Here is a 27,712-nt window from a genome sequence, read left to right as displayed (position 1 = left end):
GAGGAAGCGGCGGAGGGCCTTTTCACGGCAGCGTCGCAGCGGCGCGCGACGGAAAAAGGAGAACGTCGCGAGCAACGCGCGCTTCTTCTCTCAGCGAGGGCTTCGTTCTGTGCTGAGAAAGGCGCCGCCGAGGAGGAAGGGAAGGCAGGGAAGGTGCGCGTAATATTCGGCTTGCGTTTCTCAGCCGCGCCGTGTTTTGTTCCCCAGGCCTTTAAAGACTAGAAACTTGATTTGAAGAAGAAGAAGAAGGGGCGACAACTTCGGCTGTGGTCTTAAACGCCTTTCCTTAAGCGGGGTGGGGGAGGCCGAAGCCCCACTGAGGTCAAGGGTCTATTATGAAATCTGGTGGGTTAAGAAGGGGCACTTGAGTAAACTAATAATAATAATAATAATAATAAATTTTTATTTATACCCCGCCCTCCCCAGTCAAAAACCGGGCTCAGGGCGGCTGACACCAACAGAACCACAATAAAACATAAAAACAATTAATTAAAATACAGATTAAAATACAGTATTAAAATTAAACTAGAAGGTACAAATGAACTGGGGAAAAAGGGCCAGGCGCTACTGTGATGGACAGCTGTGGAGCATAGCTGTCAAGTTCTCCCTTTTTAAAAGGGAAATTCCCTTATGCCAAATAGGATTCCTCGCGAGAAAAGGGAAAAGTTGACAGCTATGCTGTGGAGGTTGCTACAGGCGAGGTTCACAATAAAAATAAGCAAATAAGCTATCAAAAACACAATAAGCAGGAAAACACACTCCTACACTCCCAAATCCATACTGAATAGCTAGCAAAATTCAGCAATACAAAAAAAAAAACACCTTTCAGGATACCAACTGGCCTTTTTATACTTGCTTCAATGGTTTTTCTTCTTTCCAAGGTCCGGCAACATGGATACAGATCTGTATGATGAATTTGGGAATTATATTGGCCCAGAGCTTGATTCTGACGATGACGACGATGAGATGGGTCGGGATTCAAAGGATCTAGATGAGGTATGGGGATTATGCTTCCTCTGTAAATGCTAACTATAATAAAGGCCACTCGATTGTTTTAGTTAAGGCTGTTGGATGATTAAATATTTGGGTTATTCATTTGGTTAAGTAGTTATAGTAATTTAATTTTTTAGGCTCATGAAAAAAATGTGTCACATTCATTCACGGAAACTATTACATGGTCGCTGCAGAGGCTGCTGGGTGTGCCATGACACTTTGAATTCCAACAAGTACATTGCACACGCAGGTCCCATTTTACAAATGCTCACTGTGCAAAAATCCACTTACCCCAACACAAGGGATTAGTACCCAAACCTGCCTATATGTACCACAGATCTTGTGGGTGGGAACGCATTAGAAATTTCCCCATAGAAATCAGTAGAAATCGTTAATTCTTTATGTGAACATTCACCTACCAAACAATTTCCGGAGAACGCATTGTGTTCATGACGCAGGACCTGAGTGTATGAACTTTTGCAAGCTTGATGTTGCCATCATCAACTGATGAGCATTCACATGGGAGCCAACCCCAAGTTCCATAATTGGGACTGCACTGGATGGAAATTGCTAGAAACCAGCTGAAGGCCCTTCCTTCTGTTTTCAGCTCGATGAGGACGACGATGATGACGACATTGGAGACCATGATGATGACCACCCTGGGATGGATGTGGTGCTGCACGAGGATAAGAAATACTATCCAACGGCTGAGGAGGTTTACGGTCCAGAGGTGGAGACCATTGTGCAAGAGGAAGACACACAGCCTTTGACAGGTGAGAAATTATAGAACTACCTTATCAGGGAAAAGGAAAGCGTTCTACATAGCATACTGGATCAGCAGTCAGTTGAGTGCTGATACCTATCTGCAATCTGAAATGGTACAGCCAAGAAACAATTTTATTTCCATTGGATTACTTCATCTGACAAGTGCTGTTTGCATCCAATCACTGGAGGTAACTTTCCAAGATCTTTCCAAGCCTTAACAGAGACTTCAGTCACAGATACCAGGAACTGAACCTGGGATCAGGGGCATGCAAAAAGTTTGTGTTTTGCTCCTTTTTTTCCCTACTTGGCTGAGTGTTGAGGTAGGGCTTTTCTGCTTTTCGCTTTAAAGAGATATTATTTCTTGTGTTTGTTCTCAGAGCCTATTATTAAACCTGTGAAGACCAAGAAATTCTCCCTCATGGAGCAAACATTGCCAGTCACAGTGTATGAAATGGAGTGAGTATAGCTTGTTCTCTTGTTTCTCTGTCTCCCTGTGCAACTCCCTTCTGTCGGTACTTCTAGCTCTCTCACATCTACAGACAAGCAATGGAGGAGTTAGCAATCGTGTTATTCCTCTAAATTTATTCCCAATTCTATTTTGTGGCCTTAGGGCATATTAGAACATGTTAAAACTGCCTTCCTGCAGTGTGTGTATTTCTGCACCACCTTCCACTCACAAGCATTACTGCCCGATTCTTAGTTAATTCTCCTTACAGTCCAAATAATACAAAGTCTTAACCAGGTGTTTTTACTTGTTTCTCAACCCACCCACTTACAGAATCCCCCCTCCATCACATATAAATGCCTTCCAACTACTCGTGCAAGGGTTGGGAACCTGAGGCCCTCCAAATGTCATTGAACTACAACTCCCATCATCTATGACCATTGGTGGCAGAGGCTGATGAGAGTTGAAGTCCAACAGCATCTAGGTGGCCATAGGTTCCCTGCCCCTTTATCTTAATGCTTCTAAAATTCAGGATAAACACCATGTTGTCCTGTTGGTTACCCCTCCCCTGTTTTCCAGTGATGTGGATGAAGGGTTTGGAAAGGCAGAGCATGGTTTAGTTGAAATTTGAGACCAGTTGAGACTCTTAGACATAATTCAATTTAAAAAAAATTGTCTCCTTTTGCTGCATAAAACTAGTGAAGTTAGCTCTACAGACTGTGGATTAAGCTTGAGAGGTGAAGGCGACTAAGAGTACTTTAAAAAGGTGGGGGCGAAATGAACTATCAACTAAAAATCAAAGTAGACTATGAAAAGCTTTTTCCATGTATCAAAAGATACTGGCAATTTTGGTTTCTGTGGCAGGGAGGGGGTTGTAACTCAGATAATGAGAATAACTTTACATTACTTGGCAGCGTGTATAACTGAAAGCTTCCCTGCCCCTTTGGTCTTTTCTAGTTTCCTAGCAGACTTGATGGACAACTCAGAGCTGATTCGGAATGTTACGCTTTGTGGGCACCTACATCACGGCAAGGTTAGCATCAATTAATATATTTACTTTAAGGCAGCTCAGGAGTAGCTGTGGTCCATTCCGTAGATGTGACAGAATTCTGATGTACTCACTCAGTACATGCGTGGCTTGTGTTTTTGAATAAACTGGATTCAGTGTATGGTTCTCCAGGTTAAAGGTTACAGGTAGGTAGCCGTGTTGGTCTGACGTAGTCAAAACAAAAATAAAAATAAAATCCTTCCAGTAGCATCTTAGAGACCAACTAAGTTTGTCATAGGTATGAGCTTTTGTGTGCATGCAAACTTCTTCAGATACCTGAAGAATCTTCAGGTATCTGAAGAAGTGTGCATGCACACGAAAGCTCATACCTATGACAAACTTAGTTGGTCTCTAAGGTGCTACTGGCAGGTTAAAGGTTTTAGAGTTCCTTGCCTCACAGAGTTAGTTATGACTACAAGATGCACCCCAGAGCAACTCCTAACAGACATACTTCTCACACTTGAGCTGCAGTTATACCGGAATGGTGTCATCATTTTAGCTTGCTTACTGGGTTTTTTGAAGCCGCGGCAGTCAATTTAGATGAACTATTAGGGAGAGTCTGCAAGTATTTCTGGCTTCTCAGGAGCCAGGTCTCTATCCTATTTTCTCTTGTTCACATTTTTATAAAACGGGATGGGGCTGGTGCTAGAATTTATTAATGTTTTTACTGGATATGGAATAACAGTTCTTGATATAATTGTGAGGAAATTGCAAAAGTGCATTGATTGTAGTTCTGGAATTAGGTTCAGATTGGGAGTGGGAGAGAGGCAGAGATGCAAGATCCTTGTGCTTCCTGGAGTGGTCACATCGAGCTAATTCATGCCTTGCCAATTCATTTCTTTTTGTTTTTTCTGGTTCCTTCCAGACTTGCTTTGTGGATTGCCTGGTTGAACAGACTCATCCTGAGATCAGAAAGCGTTATGATCAGGATGTAAGTTACCTTTATACTTTGTTTTTAATCCTTTAGGAGGTGGGTTTATGATACTGCTGTCTAAAGATTTAGATGCATATGGGCTAACTGTCAGTTAAAGAGATCTTAGTCGATTCATCATGGGGTTTGATTAATAAATAAATTAAGTGTGCATCAATTTGTATACAGTGCTACCTCTGGTTATGAATTTAATTCATTCTGGAGGTCCATTCTTAACCTGAAACCGTTCTTAACCTGAGGTACCACTTCAGCTAATGCCCCCCCCCACTGCTGCTGCGCCACCAGCGTGCGGTTTCTTTTCTCATCCTGGGACAAAGTTCTTAACCTGAGATACTACTTCTGGGTTAGCAGAGTCTGTAACCCGAAGAGTTTGTATAAACTTATCTGATAAACTTATCAAAAGATGGAGTTTGTTTATACATTTCTAGAACTGAAAACACCAGGAAAATTATCAGCCATATGCTTTGATTAAATTAAGTTGAAGTGATTTCAAGTGTTCATTTTTCTTTCTTCATCCATTATTGATTGCTTTACTGATTATTTATTTACTGTATGCCTTCGTTGTTTTGTTTAGAATCCTAAGCATATTACTTTAGTGTTCCAGAGAGAGAGAGAGAGCTTTTTCTGGAGGGATGCAGGGGTACGCAACCCCTAAACATTTTGTGAATCTAAGTTTGGCCTCATTGAGGGGCAGTATTTCAATATGAGTAGGAAAATGAGAGTATCCCTAAACATTTTTTTTAGGAAAAAGCACTGTGGGGGCGGGGAGAGAATGAGAGAGAGAATGAGAGAGAACTAAAAACGAAAAATATAATACTCCACCTTAGATGATCTGGCTGTTGAGTAATTTTTATTTTTTTGTTCCTTTCAGCTTTGCTATACAGATATACTCTTCACTGAGCAAGAGGTAAGTATATCTGCTGCACTGACTTCTCAGCCATTATGAAAGTGCAATGTGGGGGAAGATACAGTACAAGGTGTTGCAGAGAGGTCTGAAATGCACGCACCATGTGTGCTGAATCTCTTGTATTTGCCCTTCATGCTGTGCCCTCTAATGTCATGGTCCACATTTTCAGCCCAAACTCTTAACTTTCACCCCTCTCCCATCTTGACCTTGGTTTCTTTTCAGAGAGGGGTTGGGATCAAGAGCACGCCAGTGACCATTGTTCTCCCAGACACAAAGGGCAAATCATTTCTCTTCAACATCATGGACACACCAGGTGAGTTTGGGAGACTCACCCCATAACATAAAAACCGGCAGGAAACACGGGCTAAGGTGTTTTTAAAAGACTGTTTTCAAGAAACAGGCTAACAGTGATATAGAGAAATTTATATTGTCAGGAAGGTGCAATAATCTCAGCTGATGCTTTTCAACCACACACATCTTTTTGTCTTTTGCACAGCCTGAAGTGCTTAGTGAGGAATAAATTGCCATTTGCAAAAAGGGTCCTTGTGTGAATTGCCTCAAAGTTGCACTGGAAATGGAGAATTTAAGCATACTTCATTGTGAGCTGAATTGTAGCCAACCCTTAAAACCATCTTCCCAAATTTGACTGGCTTGGGCAGCTTTGGGGGTTTAGGTTTTTTGCACCATTCCTTGTAATCGTAGCTTGCTTTCATTCTAATTGAGGCTTCCGTTATAGGAGCACTTACTGAATTTAATAGAATTGCAGTAGATGGGCATGGTTAGGATTGTGCTGGAAGTATTTCAGCTCACACTGACCGCAGGATCAGTACATCAAGGGAGTTGCCTCCTCCTGCTCCCCAGTACCTGGCTAGATTTGTGGTCCCCTGAAAAGGGGGCGAGCAATGGGTCACGTCCAAGTCATCGTTATTATGCCAGAACTCACCTGTGGGCTTCAGGTGCTGCAGGCTCTCTCCATCCTCTACTTTTCTGTCATGCTACTCCTTCCCCTTGAACTCTGCCTTGAGCTGTCTCTTCCCTTGTTATAGGGCTGTGCAAGGGATATTCTAGTTAACCCCCTTCTCTGTGAACCACATACTGCAACTTGCCACTTCTAGATGATGATATATATATTTTTCAACTCCCTGAAGGTCATGTAAACTTCTCCGACGAGGTCACAGCAGGTCTCCGCATTTCTGATGGCGTGGTGCTCTTTATTGATGCTGCTGAGGGAGTGAGTATATGTGGGCACGCTTTTTCGTGCACTCTGCTATTCTTTCCATTTACACAAGGAGATGTATTGCACAGAAAGGTTGCAATTAAGAGGATTGCTTATGAGAAGCTAGCACCTGTTACTAAGAATCATATCTAAGGCCCCTGGGATTCTGTACCAAGAAACTGGAAGAAGCTGACAGCTTTTTAAACTGGAATGCTGTCAGACATAAATTATGAGAATTCAGCATGCTTCAGATATGAGAAGGAGGAAATGTCTGCAGTATCGACAGAAGACAGGGAGTAAGTTCAAATGCCAGGAAGGCTGAATTGGGTTTTAGTTTAGAAAGTGATGTGTGCAGTAGTGCAACACTTCAGCCAAGGACATTTTTGGAATGTCCTCCTTTCAAAGCCAGGCATCTTTCAGAGGGGGCCTTAAGGCATAGAATATCACAGTGAGGCTGTGGGCAGAGCTAGACATGAAGAGAAGCTATCTGGCAACAGCTGCTTCTTGATGAGGTTTTTTAGTTGTTTGGCTCTGGTTGGTGTTCTTTCTAAAATAATAGAATCATTTGTTGTTCTTAAAGTGTGTTTAGTTTGTCCTATTTTTCTAGGCTTCAAATCCTTGAAATTACATATTTGATTTTAATTTTCATACCAATTCTTTCAAAAGTCTACCCCTTATAATGAGCAACATGTTCTGAGTGTCCTTCCACTCCTACCCAATTTCTGGTATTGAAGTAAAACAGCCCTGTGTCTCCCCCACCCTTAAAAAAACACACACTAAAAAGCGAACTACATGACATGATGTTATTTTGCTTCAGGTTTCCCTGAATGCGTAAGTAGCAGCCATGGAGTAAAGATGGGGCAAAATTCAAAAGTGTGATGCCATCACACAACTTCCATTTTAGATGTTACAGGGAGAAAGTTGTGAGGACTGGTTTTTGGCGCCCGTTGCCTATCTCGTGCAGTGTTTAGTTCCATCTTTTCCTAAGATCACCAACTGAGTCTCAGTGGTGCAGAGCATCATTCACCAGCAAATGGGCACAGTTATCCATGTTCTGGTAACCTCTAGTGATGTGGGATGAAGTTTTGTAGGACCAGTTAATAGCACAATGAATACATCCCTACCATAGTTGGGGAACTTGTATGTACTGCTACCCGATCAGGGTTGTTCTGAGCGAGGAAGGGATGCCCCTCCCCTTTAGTATCACTGAAAACCGATAGCCCTCTCTGTTAACCAAGAGGGATTGCCCCATCCAAAGATTGCCCCCTTCTTCTTGCAGTAGCACCAGTTTCCTCCATTTTAAAGGGGTATCTTCTGCTTCTCTCTTAATTTGTGTACTGCTGCACCATAAAAATTTAATCTTCCTCCCTCTCCTGCATGTTCATTTCCCCATGTGATTAAAAGCTTTATTTTTGTCAAAGGTCATTGGATGGGGCAGGCTGAAAGGAAGACAATGTTGCATTAAACACACTTTCTAAAAGCGGACCTCATGCTGATTGCTGAGCATACACGCTCCTGCAGGCTGCTCTCCCAGCAGGGAAGGGTCAGCGCTCGATTCCTCACGCCCCACCTGGCATCGTCTTCTATTGTGTGTCCCCGTAGGTCATGCTCAACACCGAACGGTTGATCAAGCATGCAGTGCAGGAGAGGCTGGCAGTGACCGTGTGCATTAACAAGATTGACCGGCTGATACTGGAACTGAAATTGCCTCCTACTGACGCTTACTACAAGCTGCGGCACATAGTGGATGAAGTCAACGGCTTAATCAGGTATAGAAATGCCAGCATTCATAACATGCTTTTGAGAGTTAAGTTAGTTCCATTGACACTATTGGATATAACCATTGATGCAAAGCCACAGCCAGCTCACTCTATAAAAGAGAGAGAGAGAGACCAACCAAATTTGGGGAGGCTTACACCTAATCCTTTTTTAGGGAATCCCCAATTTTCACCTATATTTATATTTGCTAAAGTTAGAACTCCCAGTGTTGGATATAGGTAAAAGTCATAGAGGCACCTAACCTCTATGAAATTAAGCTTCTATTTCTTCCTCATCACTCCTTACAGGTGAATTTTGATTGTGCCAAAGTTTTTGTTCTCTCTGCTTAACTGGCAGACCTAATTCATTCAATCATTTAAAGAATTGGTTTTTTTATTTAAAAAAACTATCAAACATGTATTTACATTTAATCGATTAATTGTAATTGTCAGTGCTGCGGTATTCCTGGTGTGTCAAAATTGTTGCTAGACTTCATAAATGAAGTTTTCTGAAATTCTGAAACTGCTGCCTTTCCTTTTGTGTGTGTGTGTGTGTGTGTGTGTGTGTGTGTGTGTGTGTCTTGATAGTGGTGCTGCCTGGTTCTGTCTTATTTTAAAAACCACTTCTTTGTTTGCAGCATGTATTCCACAGACGAGAATCTGATTCTTTCACCACTCCTGGGCAATGTCTGTTTTGCCAGCTCCCAGTACAGCATCTGTTTCACGCTGGGTTCTTTTGCCAAGATCTATGCTGACATGTACGGTAAGCATTAGCCCAAATGTTTGTGTGCATGTCAGGGGACACCTTGGCTCCTTCTGAAAGGCTCACACGTACTATGAAACCCAACCTTCCTTTATAGCGAGGATGTGCCTGCTATATTTGTAGCCTTTTCTGCATTGAGAGTCACCTGTGCCTTTTCTGTATGCAATTTATCTATGCCAGTTCTCAAAGTTCCATCGCATTCTAGGGGAGGGCTGGGGCTCTGCAAATGGCTGGAGGCATGAGAGGCAGAGCTCTGGTTTGTCTGCTACTTCAGTGATGTCCCTGCGTGGACTACTTTCTCCCATGTAACTAAATGCTTGTCATTCACTCCTCCTCAGTCATAACTGAGACTGTATTGCCTGCTGTGATCCGCTTTACATACAGCTTACAAGATAGCAATGCAGTTTAGTTAAGAATCTGTCCATCTCTTGATGAAAAGCCTATGTATAAATGCTGGTCTCCTATATCGGGCCATGCTAGTCCCTTGGCTTGGAGCACACTCCCCATCTCTTTTGAGCCGGTGGGCAGAGATGGATCAAGTGTTGTGAGGACTCCCGGGGGGGGGGTGCGTTGTTGCACCGCATAGGTCATACCTTCATCAAGTCCTTCTCAGTGGATGCTCTTAGGACTAAGATGGCGAGGAGAGGTTAGATGAGCTTTGCATCTGCCATGAAGGTCTTCCAAGGGCAGTGCTTTATTTTTCCTAGAGGCAAGAGTGGCAGACATTTGCTTATATGGGAAACTGTAAGGTCAGGACACATATGGGATGGGGGTAACAGCGCCATCTGCCCTTGGTGGCTGTAGAGTTGTGTAGGGATGACAGATTTTGCTCCTCCCCCTCAAGTTGCTGATTTTACCCCAATTAAATTATTCTATACAATTCGATGGGAACCTGGTGTGCTTGAATTGGATGGTCATTATGTTCTGATAATGTATTTTATGAAATTTTGTACATCAGCTTGGAGGCATTATTTAAATAGGTAGCCATAAATGAAATAATAATTGAGAGCAGAGCCATTTATGTTTGTATTACCCCACCCATTTATATAGTTTTATGTTGTGTTCCTATAATTTTCTTAGACTCAAGTGAGATTTTTTTTTTAAGGAACTGGTTAGCGTACATATAGTTATAGCTGCAGTGATGCACTGCTCTCGTTCTAGTTTGCATTCTAATTAATTGCTTCTTTTTGCAACATGAGCATATCCAGGGCAGGTCCAAGCTGCGTACGCAATGGAAGGAATTATGCAGCTTGAAAGGAAACTGGTTGAAGATAAAACTGTCAGTCTGACTCTCAAAATTCACTATATGCTTTAAATCATGTGAAAAATATCCCACAAAAGCTGTATAACTGGACACACACACCCCTCCTGCTTCTGTTCATTTTAGGAGACATCAATTACCAGGAGTTTGCAAAGCGCCTTTGGGGAGACATCTACTTCAACCCCAAGACGTAAGGAACTCCTGCTTCTAATTCTTACTTCATTGTCCTTTTCCATTGCAGCTTTACCTAAACCATGTAAATTAGCAACACAAAATAGCAAGTATCTATTCTTAAGCATACCAAATGCTGAGATAACATACACAAAATAAGTCAGGTGTTTTCTCTTTGGTGTAAGGATGTTGTAGAGTTCCGTTAACATCAGCCCACTTTTCCGAGGTGAGTCATTTGCATATGCACACCTCCCAGGTGTGCCGAATAATATTTAAACCAAGCAATGTCATGTGTAGAAAAAAGGTGGACTGAGAAAATAACTCTAGATCAGGCATCCCCAAACTGCGGCCCTCCAGATGTTTTGGCCTACAACTCCCATGATCCCAAGCTAACAGGACCAGTGGTCAGGGATGATGGGGATTGTAGTCCAAAACATCTGGAGGGCCGAAGTCTGGGGATGCCTGCTCTAGATAGTTCCAGGAAGCAAGCCAAGTTGTGTGCTACTGAAAAAAGGCTTCCATATCCCAAATATGGCAGTCTCCTGACACTGAGTGTAACTCACCTACGTAGTCATCCCAAGAGAAAAAAAATAGATGCCGTTTCACACTACCCAACATCTAGATTCAGGGGTTGGTCATTGCGACGAAAGTCCCTCTCACTTTCAGTCTTATAACTCTGACCTCTCAATTATTAAAAGCACTAGCAGGGATTTCTGAGGTAAATCAAACCTCCCACTTATCCCTCTAGCCTTTCTTAAAACCCTCTAGCACTTGTGGGTTTTCAAAAATAAAAGAGAGTCCTCTTCCAGCCTAAACGTGACCAGGTACCTATATATACTTGGGGCTATATATAAGACTGTTCCTATGTGCGCTCAGATAAGGGTTTCCCTTCACTAGAACCTCCCTTACTGTAAAGCTAGCCTCCTTCCTGAGGTAACTTTATTATCACTCAGAACCTGTCTCCTCCTTTAGCCCCCCCCCCTTCTTGGTGCACTCTCAGCCACAAACTAACCTTTCTCCTCTAAAAGGCAGTTTTGACAGTTTAAAAGAGTTCCCCACCACCTGGGTTCCTGGGTACCTTAGCTGGAAAATGAAATAGACGATTACTAATGTGACACTTTAAAGATGGATATTTATTGGCTTGAATCTTAATGGTTGCTTTCTGGTAACATTGGTACAAACTTAACTTCACAGGTAACGTTCTTGGTAATCAAATAACAGAATACCTATCCACTACTTCATCTACTCTAAAATCTACCTTCTCCACAACCACCCAAGCTCCCACACAGAAAAACCCCCAACCGCCAACTCACATAACTGTTCCCCTTTCCATTTCAAACCCCAATGCAGGCCACGCCTCCCATGGAATGTTGCTGTCAGTTAACCAGGAGTCTGGGTTAACCCTTCGATAGGTTGGTTGTGAAACAAAAACATGACATAACAGTTTCAAATTCGTCACAGTCATCTAGTGCATTAGAGAAATGTAGAGCAAAAGAATTGCACTTCTAGTAGTAATACTGTAATTCATATTCGTCCCAAGATTTCTAGTCCCCATGGTTGGGAGAATGAAAACGTGCACACACATGCTTTTTTCCCAGTTTATCTTCCAGTCCATGATTAGAAATTTTCTCAAGCATGCAGATAATGGCCTCTGGGAAGGGCTTTTTAAACCAGTCTTCAGAACCACTTAGGTGTTGACCTTGTGTGTGTGTGTGTTTTTAGGAGAAAATTCACTAAAAAAGCCCCAACCAGTAGTTCACAGCGGAGCTTTGTGGAATTCATCCTTGAGCCTCTCTACAAGATACTAGCTCAGGTACGTTTTGGATTCCCATGGATGGATGGGTGGATGACCCCTGACTGTGAATGTTCGCAGTTTGTGGGCTGCTGTGTAATATATGAGATATGGCCATTTCAAAAAGGAGCGTGGGCACAGGGAGCATGACACACATCATTCCCTGATAGATATGGTGGGGTGAGGTGCGTATGCCTGCCTCCGTGGTTTCCCTCCATTCCGTCATAGAGCGCTGAAAGGGGTTTAGGGTATCATGTTCTCCATGGCACCAAAGGAAAAGCACAGCAGAAGGTTATGGGTGTAGAGTTCAGATTCCGAGCATGTTGGCTTTAATTGAAGGGTCGGGAAACAGTTTCTCACTTGACTGCCATAAAAATAAGTTTGAAAGTATGTGAGACATGCCTGCTGAATTCCAGAAACCTGGAAGGTGACTAGCTGGGGACCTGGGGGGGTAAGGTTGCATATAGAAATGTATGTGTGCGTCAGGATATACCCGTGTTTCTCATATTATAAGACACCGTCTTATATTTATTTTTCCTCAAAAAAACACAGCATGGCTTATTTTCAGCGGATGTCTTATTTTTATTACGGTATGGTACAGCAAGAAGCTTCGTCGGATCCGGCTCTGTTGGGCGGGGTGGGGGAAAGGTGAAGGAACGATCCTGCGCCTTTCCCCCACCGCTGCCAAGCCCCATGCCGGCGACAAGCGGCGGCGGGGGAAGACCTTCCCCCGTCGCCGTGTCTTGCCTGCCTCCCCCGGCACTGAACGCAACTTTGGAGACCTCCGAAGTTGCGTTCAGTGTCGGCTTTTCGCGACAAGGGGTGGGGGAAGGTGGCGGGGCGTCCATCTGAGGCAGCCCGGAGAAGCGGCTGCCTCGTGTTGGAGGCTTTGTGGCTCTTCTTCGTGGCAGCAGCATCTTCCTTTTCCTCCCACCACAACCCGGTACGGCTTATTTTCGGGGTATGCCTTATATTTCACCAACCCTTGGAAACCCTGCCATGGCTTATTTTGTAGGTATGCCTTAAAATATGAGAAACACGGTATGTCTAGTTACAGGGAGGTAGCCCTGTTGGTCTGCCGTAGTCGAAACAAAATAAGAAAATTCCTTCCAGTAGCACCTTAGAGACCAACCAAGTTTGTCATTGGTATGAGCTTTCGTGTGCATACACAGTTCTTCACCATACCAATGACAAACTTAGTTGGTCTCTAAGGTGCTACTGGAAGGAATTTTCTTATTTCATTATATGTCGGTATGTAAATGGGGATGTGTGAGCGCGCGTGCACACACACACACACAGTATGTATCCAAGAAAATATAGATATTAAAATAGGAAATTTTTATTATTTTTGTTTTATTTTGACAAAGTAATAATCATAAATAATTAAGAAAAACAATTATAACTATCCAACCTCCCAAAATTTCAACACCTCTTGGTTTGACCCCTTTCCATTTTAACAGTACAAATTCTACAAACACCCTCCGTATCTCCTCAAAATCATTTCTCCTGCATATTCCCCATCTTGCCTTAATGGCACATGTTAATTTATCATTAATAGCTATATCCCACACGTCTTTATACCATTCTTTCATTTTGTATTCTGCTTGCCCCTTCCACTTCCTAGCTATGATAACTCGTGCAGCTGTCAATAAATTTGTGAGCAAGTCCTTCATAGCCTGCAAACCCTCCACCCTATCGTAAATGGATAATAATGCTATCTCGGGACTTTCGGTTAGCTTTAACCTAGTGATTTCTGTTATCTCCTTAAACACCCTTTGCCAAAAAAAGTACATATTCATACCAGTTTATACCAGAGATTTAAATAAATGCTTTAAAAGCTTTTTTTAAAAAAAGTTAAGCTGCTCCTGGTCTAGAACCTTCTCTGCTTAGATCTTCCGCCTGTTCGCTTCCTCGCTTCTCCCCAGGTTGTTGGGGACGTTGACACCAGCCTGCCCCGGACTCTGGATGAACTGGGGATCCACCTGACCAAAGAAGAGTTGAAACTTAACATCCGCCCCCTCTTGAGGCTCGTCTGCAAGAAGTTTTTTGGGGAGTTTACAGGTAGGGTTAATCGTCCTTCTCTTTTCTCGCAGCCTGGTTAATCTCCTTGCCAAAGAGGACTGCCAAGCGCATGTGTTGAAGCAAGCTACCTCTGGCTGAGGGATTTTGAGGAAACCCCTTTTTTGACATTGAGTGTCAGTGCTGCATTGCAATTAAAGACTGGCCTTTTTTATTCCAGACATATTAACCCGGAATAGGGTGGCCTAGTGTATCATTCTAGAACTGGGAAGACCTAAGCTCAAATACCCATTTGGTTGTGAAGTTTGCTGGGTGACCTTGGGCTAGTGTGGCTACCTTACCAGGGTATTGGTGGGGGTAAAGTCAGGACATCTTGGCTCTTGACTCCTTCTGAAAGACTTGTGTGTATTGTGAAACCCAACCTTGCTTTATGAGCGTCTTGGAGGAGGGTAAGATAAAAGGATTTTGAAAGTGCAGCCATTGTGTTTATTTCTCATTTGCTGCACCCTCCTGCTTTTGAGTCTTACTGGAATCGTAAGGAGTGGAGAAGGATGTTAGAGAGCATTTCATGCCAGTAGCAATGAGTTCCACCGGCTAATTATAAGTTGTATTTCCATTTAGTCTGTCTTTTTATTTGCTGTACCTCAGCTACAGTGGATGATGCTACGTTTTTGTATTTTGAGTGAGAATTACTAATTTATAAATCCTATCACTTGTGTTGTTTGATCTTGGGGAGACAGCAGGAGGAATCCATGTGTCAAGAGCTGCTAGCTTAGTTCAAGAAGAGTTGGAAGATATCAGATTTGTCTGGCCTTAACCATCACAGCTGCAGACCCGTGTTTTTCAGAGCGCATGGTCAGCATGCTGCATGAACAGAAAGCGCACACTAGAACAAATTCCAGAGTTTGAGGCTTAAGATGAATCAATGTGGAAAGTGTTCCCTATAGGTGCAAAGTTGAAGTCAGGTGAAAGTTGAAAACTAACACAGGCTTCCTCTTCCTGAAAATCATCCCACTTCAGTTGCTGAATCGCTGCCTCACTCAGTTTTGTTCTCCCAGGCTTTGTGGACATGTGCGTGCATCACATCCCCTCCCCCAAAGCGGGTGCAAAGACCAAGATCGAGCACAACTACACAGGCGGAGTTGACTCAGACCTGGGAGAGGCCATGAGCGAATGTGACCCTGATGTAAGACTTCCATCTTAACTCCCTTTCTTTGTTAATGGCAGTAGCCTGGTTGCATGATTCCGAGCAGGAGAGGGGAAGCTCCATCCCTTCAGATGTTGCTGAACTACAAGTCCCATCATCCCCGGCCATTGGCCATGTTTCCTAGGGCTGATGGGAATTGTGGTTCAGCGACATCTGGAGAGCCAAAGGTCCCCCAGTGCTGTTGTGGATGAAGAGCTTCATTTGGCAAGTCCTGCTTGTGGGCTTCCCACAGGCTGGCTGCGGTAAGAACAGGATCCTGGACTGGATGGGCCATTGGCCTGATCCAACAGGCTCTTCTCGTGGCAGTAAGAAAAGGAAGTTTGGTATTAAATCAGAACTTGGCTCTACTTGGAAGCAGTGTTGTGTATGTCTGTTTTGATTTGATGGTTTGTCCATCACTGTGTAGATTTTTTTAAAAAAAGTTATGCAGTTGCTTAGGGTCTATCACCTGATCCATATGAATGTTTTGGCTCCCGAACACTGCAATCCTGCAAGTGATTGTTCCAGTTTGCGGACGTTCTTTGGAACCCGAACGTCCCTCGCGGCTTCCACGGCTTCTGATTGGCTGCAGGAGCTTCCTGCGGCCAATCGGAAGCCGGGCCTTGGTTCCTGAACATTTTGGAAGTCGAATGGATTTCTAGAATGGATTCCGTTCGACTTCCAAGGTACAACTGTATAATTTTATACTTTATGTACCACTCTTTGCACAACCTGTGTGTATGCAATCTCCACTCAGTGGCCACTGTCACATGGGGAGTTTTCAACGTGTTCCCATGCTGCATTTATAACATGTATGTGAACTGTTTCTAAGTATGAACTGCGCTGAAATTGACTAAGAGCACCCAGTTGGGAGGGGTGGCCAAACATTGAAGTTTTTTTTGTCAGCCACCCAAGCTAGTGGGTCAGAGAAACAGGAGATGCCTGAAGGGAAGAAAAGAGGCGCGTGTGCACTCTGAGCTTAAACCCTTGGCTGTGCCAAGAATAGATTTTGTAAATTCTGTTGGGGAGCTAAGTGTCTTAGGTCAAGCTTGATGTGACGGCAGCAGCCACCCTTGATTGTTCATGTCTTTGCCTCGTTCTTGGGTGAGCTGCAGTAGGAGCTGACCTCAAAAGGCTACACAAAAGATGAGAGCGGAACTTGGTGAAGTTGCTTCCCCGGGCTTGAGTTTGGAATTGGAACTAGGCTGAAGGGGGAAAGCAGACAGGCAGTGAAATTGTGGGGATCTCACTCTCCTCAACATGTGTCCTTTAGGGTAAAATCAGACCTAGCCCTTGCCCACTTTATATGTGAACAGAGCTGACTTATGAATAACAAGCATTAATTGCTGCCATTACATCTGTCTGTCTTATGTGTATGATGAACAACCATTTGAGACATCTGTAACTGCTCCTATGTTTCTTTGGAGACCCCAGTGCCTTCTACACCCAACTTAAAATTCCATAGGTTTGTTATTATATGAGTCCATATAATAATGAACTTAATGGATTTGGCCCAGGTGTTCCCTCAGCCCAGTATTGGCAGCCTCGTCTTGGACAGCAGTGTCTGGATTTGGTCGATCAAATTTCCAGGACTGAAATCTGCAAAGCAGCTGTTTTTCCTCTGGACCGTGGGCACTGCTTTCATACTCCTTTGCCTGTATCCGTGGTACACAAAGACTGATCTTTGTCAAAACCTTTTGTCTGGAAGGGCCCGCTTATGTGCCACACCACAAAGATGTACAGTACGGACGACGGGGTCCAGTTCCATGCTTTCGGCAGGGTGCTGAGTGGGACCATCCATGCGGGGCAGCCTGTCAAGGTCCTCGGAGAAAACTACACCCTGGAAGATGAGGAGGACTCGCAGATTTGCACGGTGGGGCGCCTCTGGATCTCTGTAGCAAGGTAGGCAGATTTGGGAAAGGCTTTACACGGAATCCCTGCTTTGCATTCTCCATGCGTTGGGGTGGCAGGTGCAGTATGAAACCCAGCACACAGTCTGGGATTTCTGCTGCTGTTGAAAGTAGCTGCAGAGTGTGGGAGGGCTCAGGTTGTGTGATGGGCTTGACCACCATTAGTCAGGAGCTGTGCTGCTTTCGGGGCTAGCATGGTTTGTGGCCCCCACAACGCTTTCCCCTTGTCTCTTCTCTCCGCATGGCTGGCCTTCATCTGTGTGGTTTCCCACTTTCTGACAAACTGTTCAGACAAAACTAGACTGATTACTTACACACACACATAAAAAATATGTGCAGAAGTCACAGTTATGGACAACCAAGAACAGTGTATTCCTTGGATGGGAAGCATGACTTTTTTGAAGGTGGAAAGAAGACATGTGTCTTATTTCAGGTATCACATAGAGGTCAACAGAGTCCCTGCTGGCAACTGGGTGCTAATCGAGGGAGTGGACCAGCCTATCGTGAAGACAGCCACCATCACTGAGCCCAGAGGCAATGAAGAGGTAAAGCAGCCATCATCAACATCTTCCTTGTCTTGTGGGCAATGGAAATAGATACATGCCCTCCATACCTGCCAAGTTGCTGTCAGAGAAATAAGGGACCGGGCCGGAAATAGCAGACCGGAAGTAGCGCTGCCGCCATTTTGGAACTGGGCGGAGCATGCTCAGAAGTGACTTTTGATGCTGCTTTGCCCAGTTCCAAAATGGCCGCCGCGCCAGAAGTCGCACTGCAGCCATTTTGGAACTGGGCAGAGCAGCATCAAAAGTCGCTTCTGAGCATGCTCTGCCCAGTTCCAAAATGGCCGCCGCACCAGAATAAACCGGGGGGAAACAAAAAAAATCCGTTTTTTCAGCTAGGAACAGCTGGGGAAACGGGGATTTCCCGGGGAAAACGGGAGACTTGGCAGCTATGATGCCCTCTGGTGCATGCCCTCTGCAGCACCAATGTGGCATTCTGCATTGACACTGTCTCCTTGCCCATTCTTCCATCCAGTCTGTTTTAGCCAAATTATATAAAAGGCTCCTCCTCAGCTGTGTGTGTATGTATTGACCAGCTTGAGGTGTGCTTTGAGTACAGTATTGAGTAGACCAGGACATTCAGAATCTATAGGTAATTTGTTTTTCTAGTTTGTTCTTGTGCTGGCATAGAGCTGGTTAAGACATAATTTCAGGTTGCTAAACCATGGTTTATTAAGCAGAGAACAAGTGTTGGGCCCACACACTCCTCTTCCCTCATGCCAGCTTCTGTTGTGGTTTGTTTAAACCATGGTTCATCTGAACTGGGAAATTGTGATTTAATCTCTGTTTGCTAACCAGCATATCAAACCGAAATCCTCTTATTTTTGCCATAGGGCATCATTGTTATAACCCCATGTCTGCCACTCGGAGCTTTTTGGAGGAAAGGCAGAAACACAGTTACCGATTTTGGTTGTGATAATTATGTTCTTGTTCTGTTTCAGGCTCAGATCTTCCGCCCTTTGAAATTCAACACCACATCTGTCATTAAAATAGCTGTTGAGCCTGTCAATCCCTCTGAGCTACCCAAGATGCTGGACGGTCTGCGTAAGGTTAATAAGAGCTACCCGTCTCTCACCACCAAGGTGTGTGTGATTGCCTTGGAGGGGTGGGATGGGGAGGCAGTAGGAACAGGGACAGATTGCAACTTTCCTTCTCCACACTGTATCAATTCCCCTTTAGGGCAGAATTCTAGGCAATTAGAAAACCTCCGGGGCAAAGTTAAAAAAGCACAGCTTTGAGGCGTGTACCAATGATGAGGTTACGTGGGAGACCAGATTCGTGGCAGGAGCTAAAAGCTCTATTTCATTTCTTTTCTTTTTTATTGGTAGGTCTTTGCTGAGATGTGCTTTTTACACTTCTGCTGTATGGCAAAGTAGAAAAGCAAGATGTGCTTTGTATAGGTGCCTTAAAATGTAGTTACAGCGACAATGTGGGAAACAGCAATACTCATAGGTTGTGGGCATTAAGTTTGAGTGTATTACTTGATGTGTGTTTCCTCGTGCACTGATTCTGTCTTAAATGCATATTATCAGTTGCTGATTGCCATTTGGGGGGGGGGGCTAGGGATTCGGGGCTGTGCTCCTCAGGGCCTGCTTTTTCTACACTCGGAAAGGATGGCTGTGATATTGTTTGTTCCCAGCATCCAGCACTCTGATACATCCCGAAAGGTTCAGTTGAGCCTTCATATTCTGCTGTACGTTCCAGCTGCTAATGCAGCCCATATGAAGTTTTGAATGGTTGTCGGTTTTGTTAAGCTTATCTTGTTCATGTGCCTCCAGGTGGAAGAATCTGGGGAACACGTGATCTTGGGAACAGGCGAGCTGTATCTTGACTGCGTAATGCACGATTTGCGAAAAATGTATTCGGAGATTGATATCAAGGTACAAAAAAGACTCTCTTTCTAACTCTGATGTTTCTGATACGTTGATTTGGGAGGTTGGGGGGTTGGCGTTTTCTAGCTTCACCTTGGTTTGCCCATCTGAACTGAACAAGGGAGGTTGGGTCCATCACTCAGTGTTTTTTTTCATCAGCTCTACCCCATTCTTCTATTCACTTTTCAAAGGTAGCTGACCCCGTTGTCACATTCTGCGAGACGGTTGTGGAAACCTCTTCCCTGAAGTGTTTTGCCGAGACACCCAATAAAAAGTAAGATCTTTGATGAGAATCTTAAAATGCGAGCCACGGGTGTGGTGCTGTTACAAAAAAGCTAAGGCACCATCTTGCAATGAATTAACTGGCTTAGCCCTTGGGCGGCCAGAGTTGCATATGCTGTGTTTAAAAAAATTCATGCAACCTGGGAGGGAGCATGACATGATAGCCACTTGAAATTCCCTCCAGTGTCAATTGTCTTCAGCTCAGCAATCCGTTCATATTATCCCTACAGGTTGGGATATTTTCTTTATGCTGCCATAGGCATTTTTTTCCAGAAGCAAAAGAAGAGACATAATTTTGCCTAGAAGGAAAGCAAGCATGTTGTTTATGTCCACAGGCCTTTATTGCTTGCAGTTGCTATTTTGAACGAATTCGCTCCTTTCAGACTAAACTGCAGAAGCAGGAGATGCAGTAGAACGAGGTGGGACCTCCAGATCTCATTAGACTATGACTCCCATCATCCCTGACAGTTGGCTCTGCTAGCTGGGGCTGATGGAGTTCGGAGTTCAACACCTTGAGGGACACAGGTTCCCCACTCTTGCCCAAGAGAGCAGATGATTAAGAGAAGATATATTGGCCCTCTTCAGTTCTTTAAAGGGTCTTGAGTTGAAGAGGGGCAACAACTGTTCACCCTTAGCCACTAATAGCAGAAGAAGAAAACAGCTGTTTCAAACTACCAGAGCAATCGTCTTCGTACTTTTAATTGGCTTAAATAGAAGAGCAGTTTCCCAGCAGACCAACATCGCTTACCTCTTCCTCTCCAGCTGAATTGACATGTGTCTTTCTGTCTAGGAACAAGATCACAATGATAGCCGAGCCTCTGGAAAAGGGTCTGGCTGAAGACATTGAGAATGAAGTGGTGCAGATAACATGGAACAGGTATGGAGTTCGCTGAAGAGTTGGCTGTGATAGACAAGTACACGTACACACACACACACACTCACACTCACTTCCTTTGCCTTCAGACACTTGGAAGGTCACCTCAGCCCCTTAAAAGAAGGACTTCATCGCTCTTGCTTACATAGGGCATCCGTATCTGAAACCTGCTAATGCACAAAATCGTAAGAAAGCCAGGCCTTTGGAGTCAGCAGAGACAAAGTACTTCTATCAAAAATAAGTTTAAAAATAAATAAATCTACATCTTGATTAATCAAGGCCACTTATTGACCTAAATGTTTTTAGTTGATTAGCCAATTAATTTAATAAACATTACAGCCACATCAAACAGTTTCATACTTTAGAATGGTTACAGTCAAGTTTCCAATGGAAGCAGTACATTCTTACCCAGGGGTCAGCAAACTTTTCCACTGTCCCTCAGACCTTGGGGGGGGGGGCTGGACTGTATTTTTGAAAGAGAGAGAAAAACAAATTCTTATGCCTCACAAATAACCCAGAAATGCATTTTAAATAAAAGGACACATTCTACTCATGTAAAAACACACAGATTCCTGGACCGCCCACGGGCCAGATTTAGAAAGCGATTGGGCCAGATCCGGCCCCTGGGCCTTAGTTTGCCCACCCATGTTCTTACCTAATAAATGTTTAAGGGGAAAGTAGGCAAGTGTCTATCAGAGATGGATTCATTGCATTTTTGGGGAGGGGTTGGTGAGAAAGCTAAGCCAGTTGGTACTTGAGTTCCTTCAATGATTGCATTTCTCCTCCCTTTAGGAAAAAGTTGGGTGAGTTTTTCCAGACCAAATATGACTGGGATTTGCTGGCCGCCCGTTCCATCTGGGCCTTTGGGCCTGATGCTACTGGACCAAACATCCTGGTGGATGACACCCTGCCCTCAGAGGTAAGGACCCTGCCAGAGATTTTTGGGTTGGTTTTTAGCCTGCAGTGATCAAATGACTCTTACCCAGGACTACTTCAGTTTTGCATCCCTAGTATCAAGAGATTTCACATCCAAGAATTATCAAATCCTGTGAACCCTGAAATAAATTGTGCAAATGATGCTCATGGAGAATTGGGGTGGGGGAATCACACGGCTTAGGAGAAGCTGCACTTGTCTTCAGAATTTCTCCCTACGTGTTGCAAGCCAGTGGTCCAGAATGTTTCATTTGAAGAAAGTCTTGGCTCGAGGCTAGACTAGGAGATTACTCCATTTTCCTCCCTGAAGCTAGCCTTTCTCTTGCCTGCATGGAGATGCATGCAGGTCTCCTTGTCTGCTGCACTGGTAGAGCAAGCAGATGTGAAAAAGGAAGGACACTCTGGCTATAAAGCCTTTTAGCTCCAACATCTAAAGAGACCTTGAACTGACCTCGTAGCTCTGTTTCACCACTCTCTCTCCCCTGCCTGTAAATTTTCTGCAGAGGGAGCGTCAGTGCCACATATTCCAGTTCGCACACAGATTAACTTCTTGCTGCTACTGCTACTTCAGCTGCTATGTGTGTTTTTCTTCTTTTACAGGTTGACAAAACCCTCTTGGGTTCCGTGAAGGACAGCATCGTGCAGGGCTTCCAGTGGGGGACCAGGGAAGGGCCGCTTTGTGATGAGTGTAAGTAAAAGATCTAGAAAGATTAACAGCAGCAGCAGCCTCGTGACTTGTTCCCAGATTTCTCTAGGGAAATGTGAACTTTTCCCACAGATTAAAATCCAGAGCCTTTTCCTAATTTGTTCTTATTTGGACTATGGCTCTGGAATGCACAAAGAAATTGGAGAGAGAAGCAAACAGAGGTTTAGTTTGTGTTTGTTTTTATCAGTGGTCAACGCAATTCAAAAAGCCTTTGAATAATTAGGGGGCTATTGAACTCTCTGTTGTACCCCAGGAAAAAAAGACTCTAAGCTGCAGAGAGTTCACTTGTGCAAAATTTAAAATGTGAGATTCAGCACAAAGGGCCTTCTGGAAGTTCCCTCACTGCAAGAAGTAAAACTACAAGGAACCAGGCAGAGGGCCTTCTTGGTAGTGGCGCCTGCCCTGTGGAATGCGCCCTCCCTTCAGATGTCAAGGAGATGAGTAGCTATACAACCTTTAGAGGACATTTGAAGGCAGCCCTGTTCAGGGAAGTTTCTAATGCTTGATGTTTTATTATGCTTTTATATGTTTTGGAAGCCGCCCAGGGTGGCCGAGGCAACCCAAGCAAATGGGCAGAGTACAAATATTAAAACTATTAAGCTGAGACTCACCTAAAATAACAAGGAAAAGGATATGGTTAAAGTCTCCTGCAATTCCCTGGTAGATGTCAGGGGCTGGACTGAGGAGGAATAGAGGGGAATGCCGCCCCCCCCTTCTCCTGAACCTTCCCGAGAACAGGAGGGCAGTATAGATTTACAACTGCGGTTTGCAGAAGGTCGGAGTTTAGAGGCTGCAGAGGGGAGAAGCTGGGAAACAATTGGGAGAGGAAGAAGAAGAACCAGGGGAGAGACAGCTGACACAGTTTCTTTGAAAAGCGTTCCTGACCCCCCTCTCCCAGGACAAGGCGGGCATTGAGAGTAGTAGAACAGAAAGCTCAGAAGCAGAAAGCTCATATCAGCTGACGCAGGGATGTCGTATAATAGGAGAGACGGAGGGGTGGGGCTTTACTCAGAGCAGCGCCATTAATTTAAGAAGGACTGCATTCCTTCGTCTCTCTGTGTGAATATTGAATAAATGACATGGTAAGAACTCTTCTTGTTTTTCTGTTTCTTGGCTGCCCCCCCCCCATAGGAGGGTTCGGATTCCCTGCGGCCTGACTGTAGGCTTGCCAGCCAAAACCATTCCAACCCCACGTCTCTCACGGTGTCCTTTGCTTCCTTTCACCCCAGTGATCCGCAATGTGAAATTCAAGATCCTGGACGCTGTGATCGCCCAGGAACCATTGCACCGGGGAGGTGGGCAGATCATCCCAACAGCCAGGCGGGTGGTGTATTCTGCCTTCCTCATGGTAAGAACCGCCCTGCAGCGCCTCACATGTCCCCACTGCTGAGCAGCCCTAGCAGATTTTCTCCTTTGAGGTTGTTCTTCTGGCACTGCTGACTAGCAGGAGGAGGAGGAGGAGGAGGAAGGAAAGGGGGCGCAGTAATGTCCTCTGGGGTGGCCTTTGCAGTTCCCTTGCCCCCCCCCTCTGAAAGATAACTTGTCTCCTGTCCTCATAATGTGCAGCTCTTGGAACTCTTCGCTGTGCAAAAGGCACTTGGAGTCCAGTCCCCACCCCCCCAAATATGATCAGGGCATGTTTATTAGTGCTGTCTGCTAATAGCAGCAATGGGGACAAGAAGGAATTCCTGCACCCAGACACTGCTGTCATCTGCTGATGCTAAAGACTCCTCCCTTCTGTTCTCTTCAGGCCACCCCACGCTTAATGGAGCCATATTACTTCGTGGAAGTCCAGGCCCCTGCGGATTGCGTCTCTGCAGTGTACACGGTCCTGGCCAGGCGTAGGTGAGTGGCAGCCATGTTGGTTAACTCCTTAAGTTTCCGTGTTGCCTTAGGTTAGAAATGGCCCCCTTTAGCTTGTTCTCGGAGATCCGTTGCCTGAAGCCTGCCAGCCTTTGGTGGGAATTCAGCTGTTAAAATGTATAGTCCGAAATAACAGTAGGCAAGCGGTTGGGTTCCCTTTTCTTGTCTGCATGAAGGAAGAGATGGGGCTGCTGTTTTTTTTGTTTCCTCCATAATAGCTCATTCTGACCTGAGTACTAGATACTGGGGTCAAATGGGATGCTTGTCTCCACCATGCCTTGCTTGTGACCTTCACTGGGCACCTGATGCTGGAGACAGGGCTGGTCTACCTCAGATGCTTACATTCCTATTCTTTCTCCCCCAGAAATCCCAAACATCCCATTTCAGTTCTGTGTTTTACTACATGTGTTGTAACTGCATAGCTGTGCTTGTGAGTCTTTCCTATTTGCCCACCTAACTTGACATCTTCCTTTGTCCCCCCGGGGCAAATCTCCTCAGTTGGCATTGGGATTGGGGCATTTTGGCAAGCAATCAAGGGGGAAAGTAATGTCTTTTTTTTTCTTTTGCAGAGGCCACGTGACCCAAGATGCACCAATCCCAGGTTCCCCTCTATATACCATCAAAGCCTTCATCCCAGCTATTGACTCCTTTGGGTTTGAGACAGACCTCAGGACACACACCCAGGGACAAGCATTCTCACTGTCTGTCTTCCACCACTGGCAAGTAAGTGGCACGGGGGCTTGTTGGTACGGTAGATAGCAAAGGAAGAGGCCAGTGCTCCAAGTCTCAAGCTTTGCATTCGAATTCCCAGGCTGCCAAGTTCTTTAATTCACAGGCAGGTTCTCCCCTGTGCGAGCAGCAGGAAGTCCACCTAATTTGAACTGTGTGCTCCTTGCACCCCATATTCTTTGTCAATAAAAGGTGAATTCTGGAAGTGGAAGGGGCAAGCAGAATATAAAATGGAAGAACGGTATAAAGAGGTGTGGGATATAGCTATTAATGATAAATTAACATGTGACATTAAAGTAGGACGGGTATTATGCAGGAGAAATTATTTTGAGGAGATACGGAAGGTGTTTGCAGAATTTGTACTTTTAAAACGGAAAGGGGTCAAACCATCACAAGAGGTGTTGAAATTTTGGGAGGGTGGATAGTTACAATGGAATCATCTCAGGGATGGGGGTGCACATTTTTATTCTTATTTATTTAAGATTATTACTTTGTAAAAAAAATAAAATTTAAGGATGTAAAAAGAAAAGAAAAAAGAAAAGTTGAATTCTATATCCTGCTTTATATAAATTGGCACATTTGCTTATTTTGCATACATTCTGCTGTTTTGCACCAATTTATTCCACTTAAGGGAGGGGGGTTAAAAAAGTGGTGTGTGCACTGAAGTCCTTACCTTCTTATCTCTGTGGCTAGGGGAAGGTCCTCTGCAACCTGCCCCACTGCTTTTCTCCTGCCTTTTTTGGTCCTTGTGAAGATGTTGGCAAGCAGTGGAAGAACATGATGCTTCCTGCAGCCTGGGCTGCAAATATTTCAAACCTTGTGTCGTCATAACCCCTCTGGACAAGCCTTTCCTGCTTCCGTCTGTCTTTCTCCATTCCTGTGATCCATATAAATAGCTGGTTAAGGCCCGTTTTTAGATGTAAAACAGTAAGAGGTTGCGAGGCTGTGGTGTGATATATGATGTGGAGAATGCTGTTCAGAGTGGGTGGGTGGGTGGGTGGATTCTGTACTAAGACTTTATGGTCCCTTCCAGGTCTGCAAGTCTATTAAAATGACTTTGGTGATGCTCTGGAAGCCTCCCAAGATTTCCACTTAACCTACCGTGTGAACCATGGATATTTGTGGATTCTCTGTGCGCCTTGGAATCCAAGATACTTAAAATTCCTTAACACACACTGAGTGTCCCTTACATTTCAGATTGTGCCTGGTGACCCCTTGGACAAGAGCATTGTGATCCGACCTCTAGAGCCCCAGCCAGCCCCCCATCTGGCCAGAGAGTTTATGATCAAAACCAGGCGCAGGAAGGTAAGTCTTAGGGTTAGGGTTTGCCTCTGGTGGCCTCTGCAGCTCTTGCTCTACAATGAAGCACACACACACACACACACACACACACACACCGCCTCTCCCCTCGCTTCCAATCTAATGCTTTGACATCCTATTCTCCCTCAGGGCCTAAGTGAAGACGTGAGCATCAGCAAGTTCTTCGATGATCCTATGTTGCTGGAGCTGGCCAAACAGGATGTGGTGCTGAACTACCCCATGTGATCAGGCCGCCCCCACTGGGCAGCAGCATTTTCCCAGGCAAGACTCCAGTATCATCCTCCTTACCATGTTAACTTCCTGTGTGTAAGACATTGCTGTGTGTCTTTCAATGCTGCAGTCCTACGGCCAAAGCGGCTGTTCGCCACAGAAGTTTTTCTGTTGTCAAGGCAGGCTCCCTGCCATGTTGTGAACAAACTCCACTGATCCTTCTGCCTTCTCTTGGCCAGACTTCAGATTTGCCAAGTATGTCTTGTACATCCCCCAAAACCTGCCTCTGTGAGGAGAACTCGGTCTCTTGGGAGATTTGATACTTGAGTCCTCTTAGCTTCCCGCAGTGATGCTCTTTTCCCTAATAAAAGCAGCTTTTTTATTTTTGTTTCCAAAACATTTCTGCACGCTGTGCTCATCCACCCTCCTCCCAAGCAGCTCTGGCGGAGCTGATCAAATATTTTTGGGGACTGGCTATTTAAATTTCTCTGCAAGTGAACATGTACTGCCATCCTTGTACAAGCTTTGGCAGAGGCCCCCTCAGCCTCCTTTCGGTGAAGCTGCCAGCATTCTGAAGTTTGATTTTGTCCATTTGATTGGGTGTTTGGCATGGAGGGGGGCCAGCAGTGTACAGAGAATAAATATTTTTTACTTAGTTGTAATAGATGGCGATAAAACCATTCTGGTCTAGTTCTTGGTTCCTCTCTGTGCCTGTTGGTGTGAGTGAATGAGTGAGATTTACTGCACATGTGTTGTGTTGTGTTGTCTGCTCTCTCTCCTCTTCCTGCCCCCCCCCCAGCTTCCCTAGAAATCCCACATGTCCCCTTCAAAGTGTTTTGACCCTATTCTTGAATTTTGTTAGCAATCTCTTCCAAAAGAGAAGGATTTAGCAGAGGCCTTCTGCTGAGTCGGCCTTCCTAGCCCAGTACATGCAGGTCCCACTATCCAAACAAAAATTATACGAAAATTCGCTTATCCAAACAATGAGGAATTAGTATCCAAGCCTCGTAATACAAACCACAGGTTCTGATATCCACACAGCAGGCCCTGCTTTTAACTCAAAGTTAGGGATGAGCCTTGAGATGACACCAGCAAATTGTTCAGGGTGGCAGGAACAAAAAGGGGGGTTTGCTCTGAAAAGAGCAGGAACAGAAAGGGGGGGAGCTCTGAAAGGATCTCTTCAAACTGAGTGAATGGGAA

General features: G+C 44.7%; 1 protein-coding gene across 1 annotated transcript; it reads left to right on the top strand.

Annotated features, from left to right (window-relative positions):
* Nucleotides 1-47: 47 nt before the first annotated feature.
* Nucleotides 48-27,174, top strand: EFTUD2 (elongation factor Tu GTP binding domain containing 2). Its single transcript, XM_035134952.3, has 28 exons — nucleotides 48-153; nucleotides 882-996; nucleotides 1,601-1,766; nucleotides 2,136-2,214; nucleotides 3,161-3,236; nucleotides 4,117-4,182; nucleotides 5,054-5,089; nucleotides 5,312-5,402; nucleotides 6,238-6,320; nucleotides 7,908-8,074; nucleotides 8,701-8,825; nucleotides 10,213-10,276; nucleotides 11,980-12,070; nucleotides 13,975-14,110; nucleotides 15,127-15,254; nucleotides 16,963-17,156; nucleotides 17,598-17,709; nucleotides 18,666-18,806; nucleotides 19,503-19,604; nucleotides 19,787-19,869; nucleotides 20,668-20,754; nucleotides 21,544-21,670; nucleotides 22,285-22,372; nucleotides 23,620-23,738; nucleotides 24,141-24,235; nucleotides 24,823-24,976; nucleotides 26,180-26,287; nucleotides 26,432-27,174. Exons 2-28 carry the CDS (start codon nucleotides 892-894, stop codon nucleotides 26,525-26,527), a joined length of 2,919 nt encoding a protein of 972 aa, XP_034990843.1. The 5' UTR covers nucleotides 48-153; nucleotides 882-891; the 3' UTR covers nucleotides 26,528-27,174.
* Nucleotides 27,175-27,712: the final 538 nt, after the last annotated feature.

The sequence above is a fragment of the Zootoca vivipara genome, chromosome 12, assembly GCF_965207765.1.
Source record: "Zootoca vivipara chromosome 12, rZooViv2.hap1.1, whole genome shotgun sequence".
Classification (NCBI taxonomy): domain Eukaryota; kingdom Metazoa; phylum Chordata; class Lepidosauria; order Squamata; family Lacertidae; genus Zootoca; species Zootoca vivipara.
Note: the sequence above shows the minus strand (reverse complement) of the source record. Positions and strands in the feature narration are given on the sequence as shown.

Excerpts from the sequence above, each read along its gene's own strand:
- EFTUD2 (XM_035134952.3), top strand. The coding sequence starts at position 892 with ATGGATACAGATCTGTATGATGAATTTGGGAATTATATTGGCCCAGAG. Across the intron at positions 6,321-7,907 it reads TTATTGATGCTGCTGAGGGA|GTCATGCTCAACACCGAACG; the intron begins GTGAGTATATGT and ends GTGTCCCCGTAG. Across the intron at positions 23,739-24,140 it reads TGTATTCTGCCTTCCTCATG|GCCACCCCACGCTTAATGGA; the intron begins GTAAGAACCGCC and ends TGTTCTCTTCAG.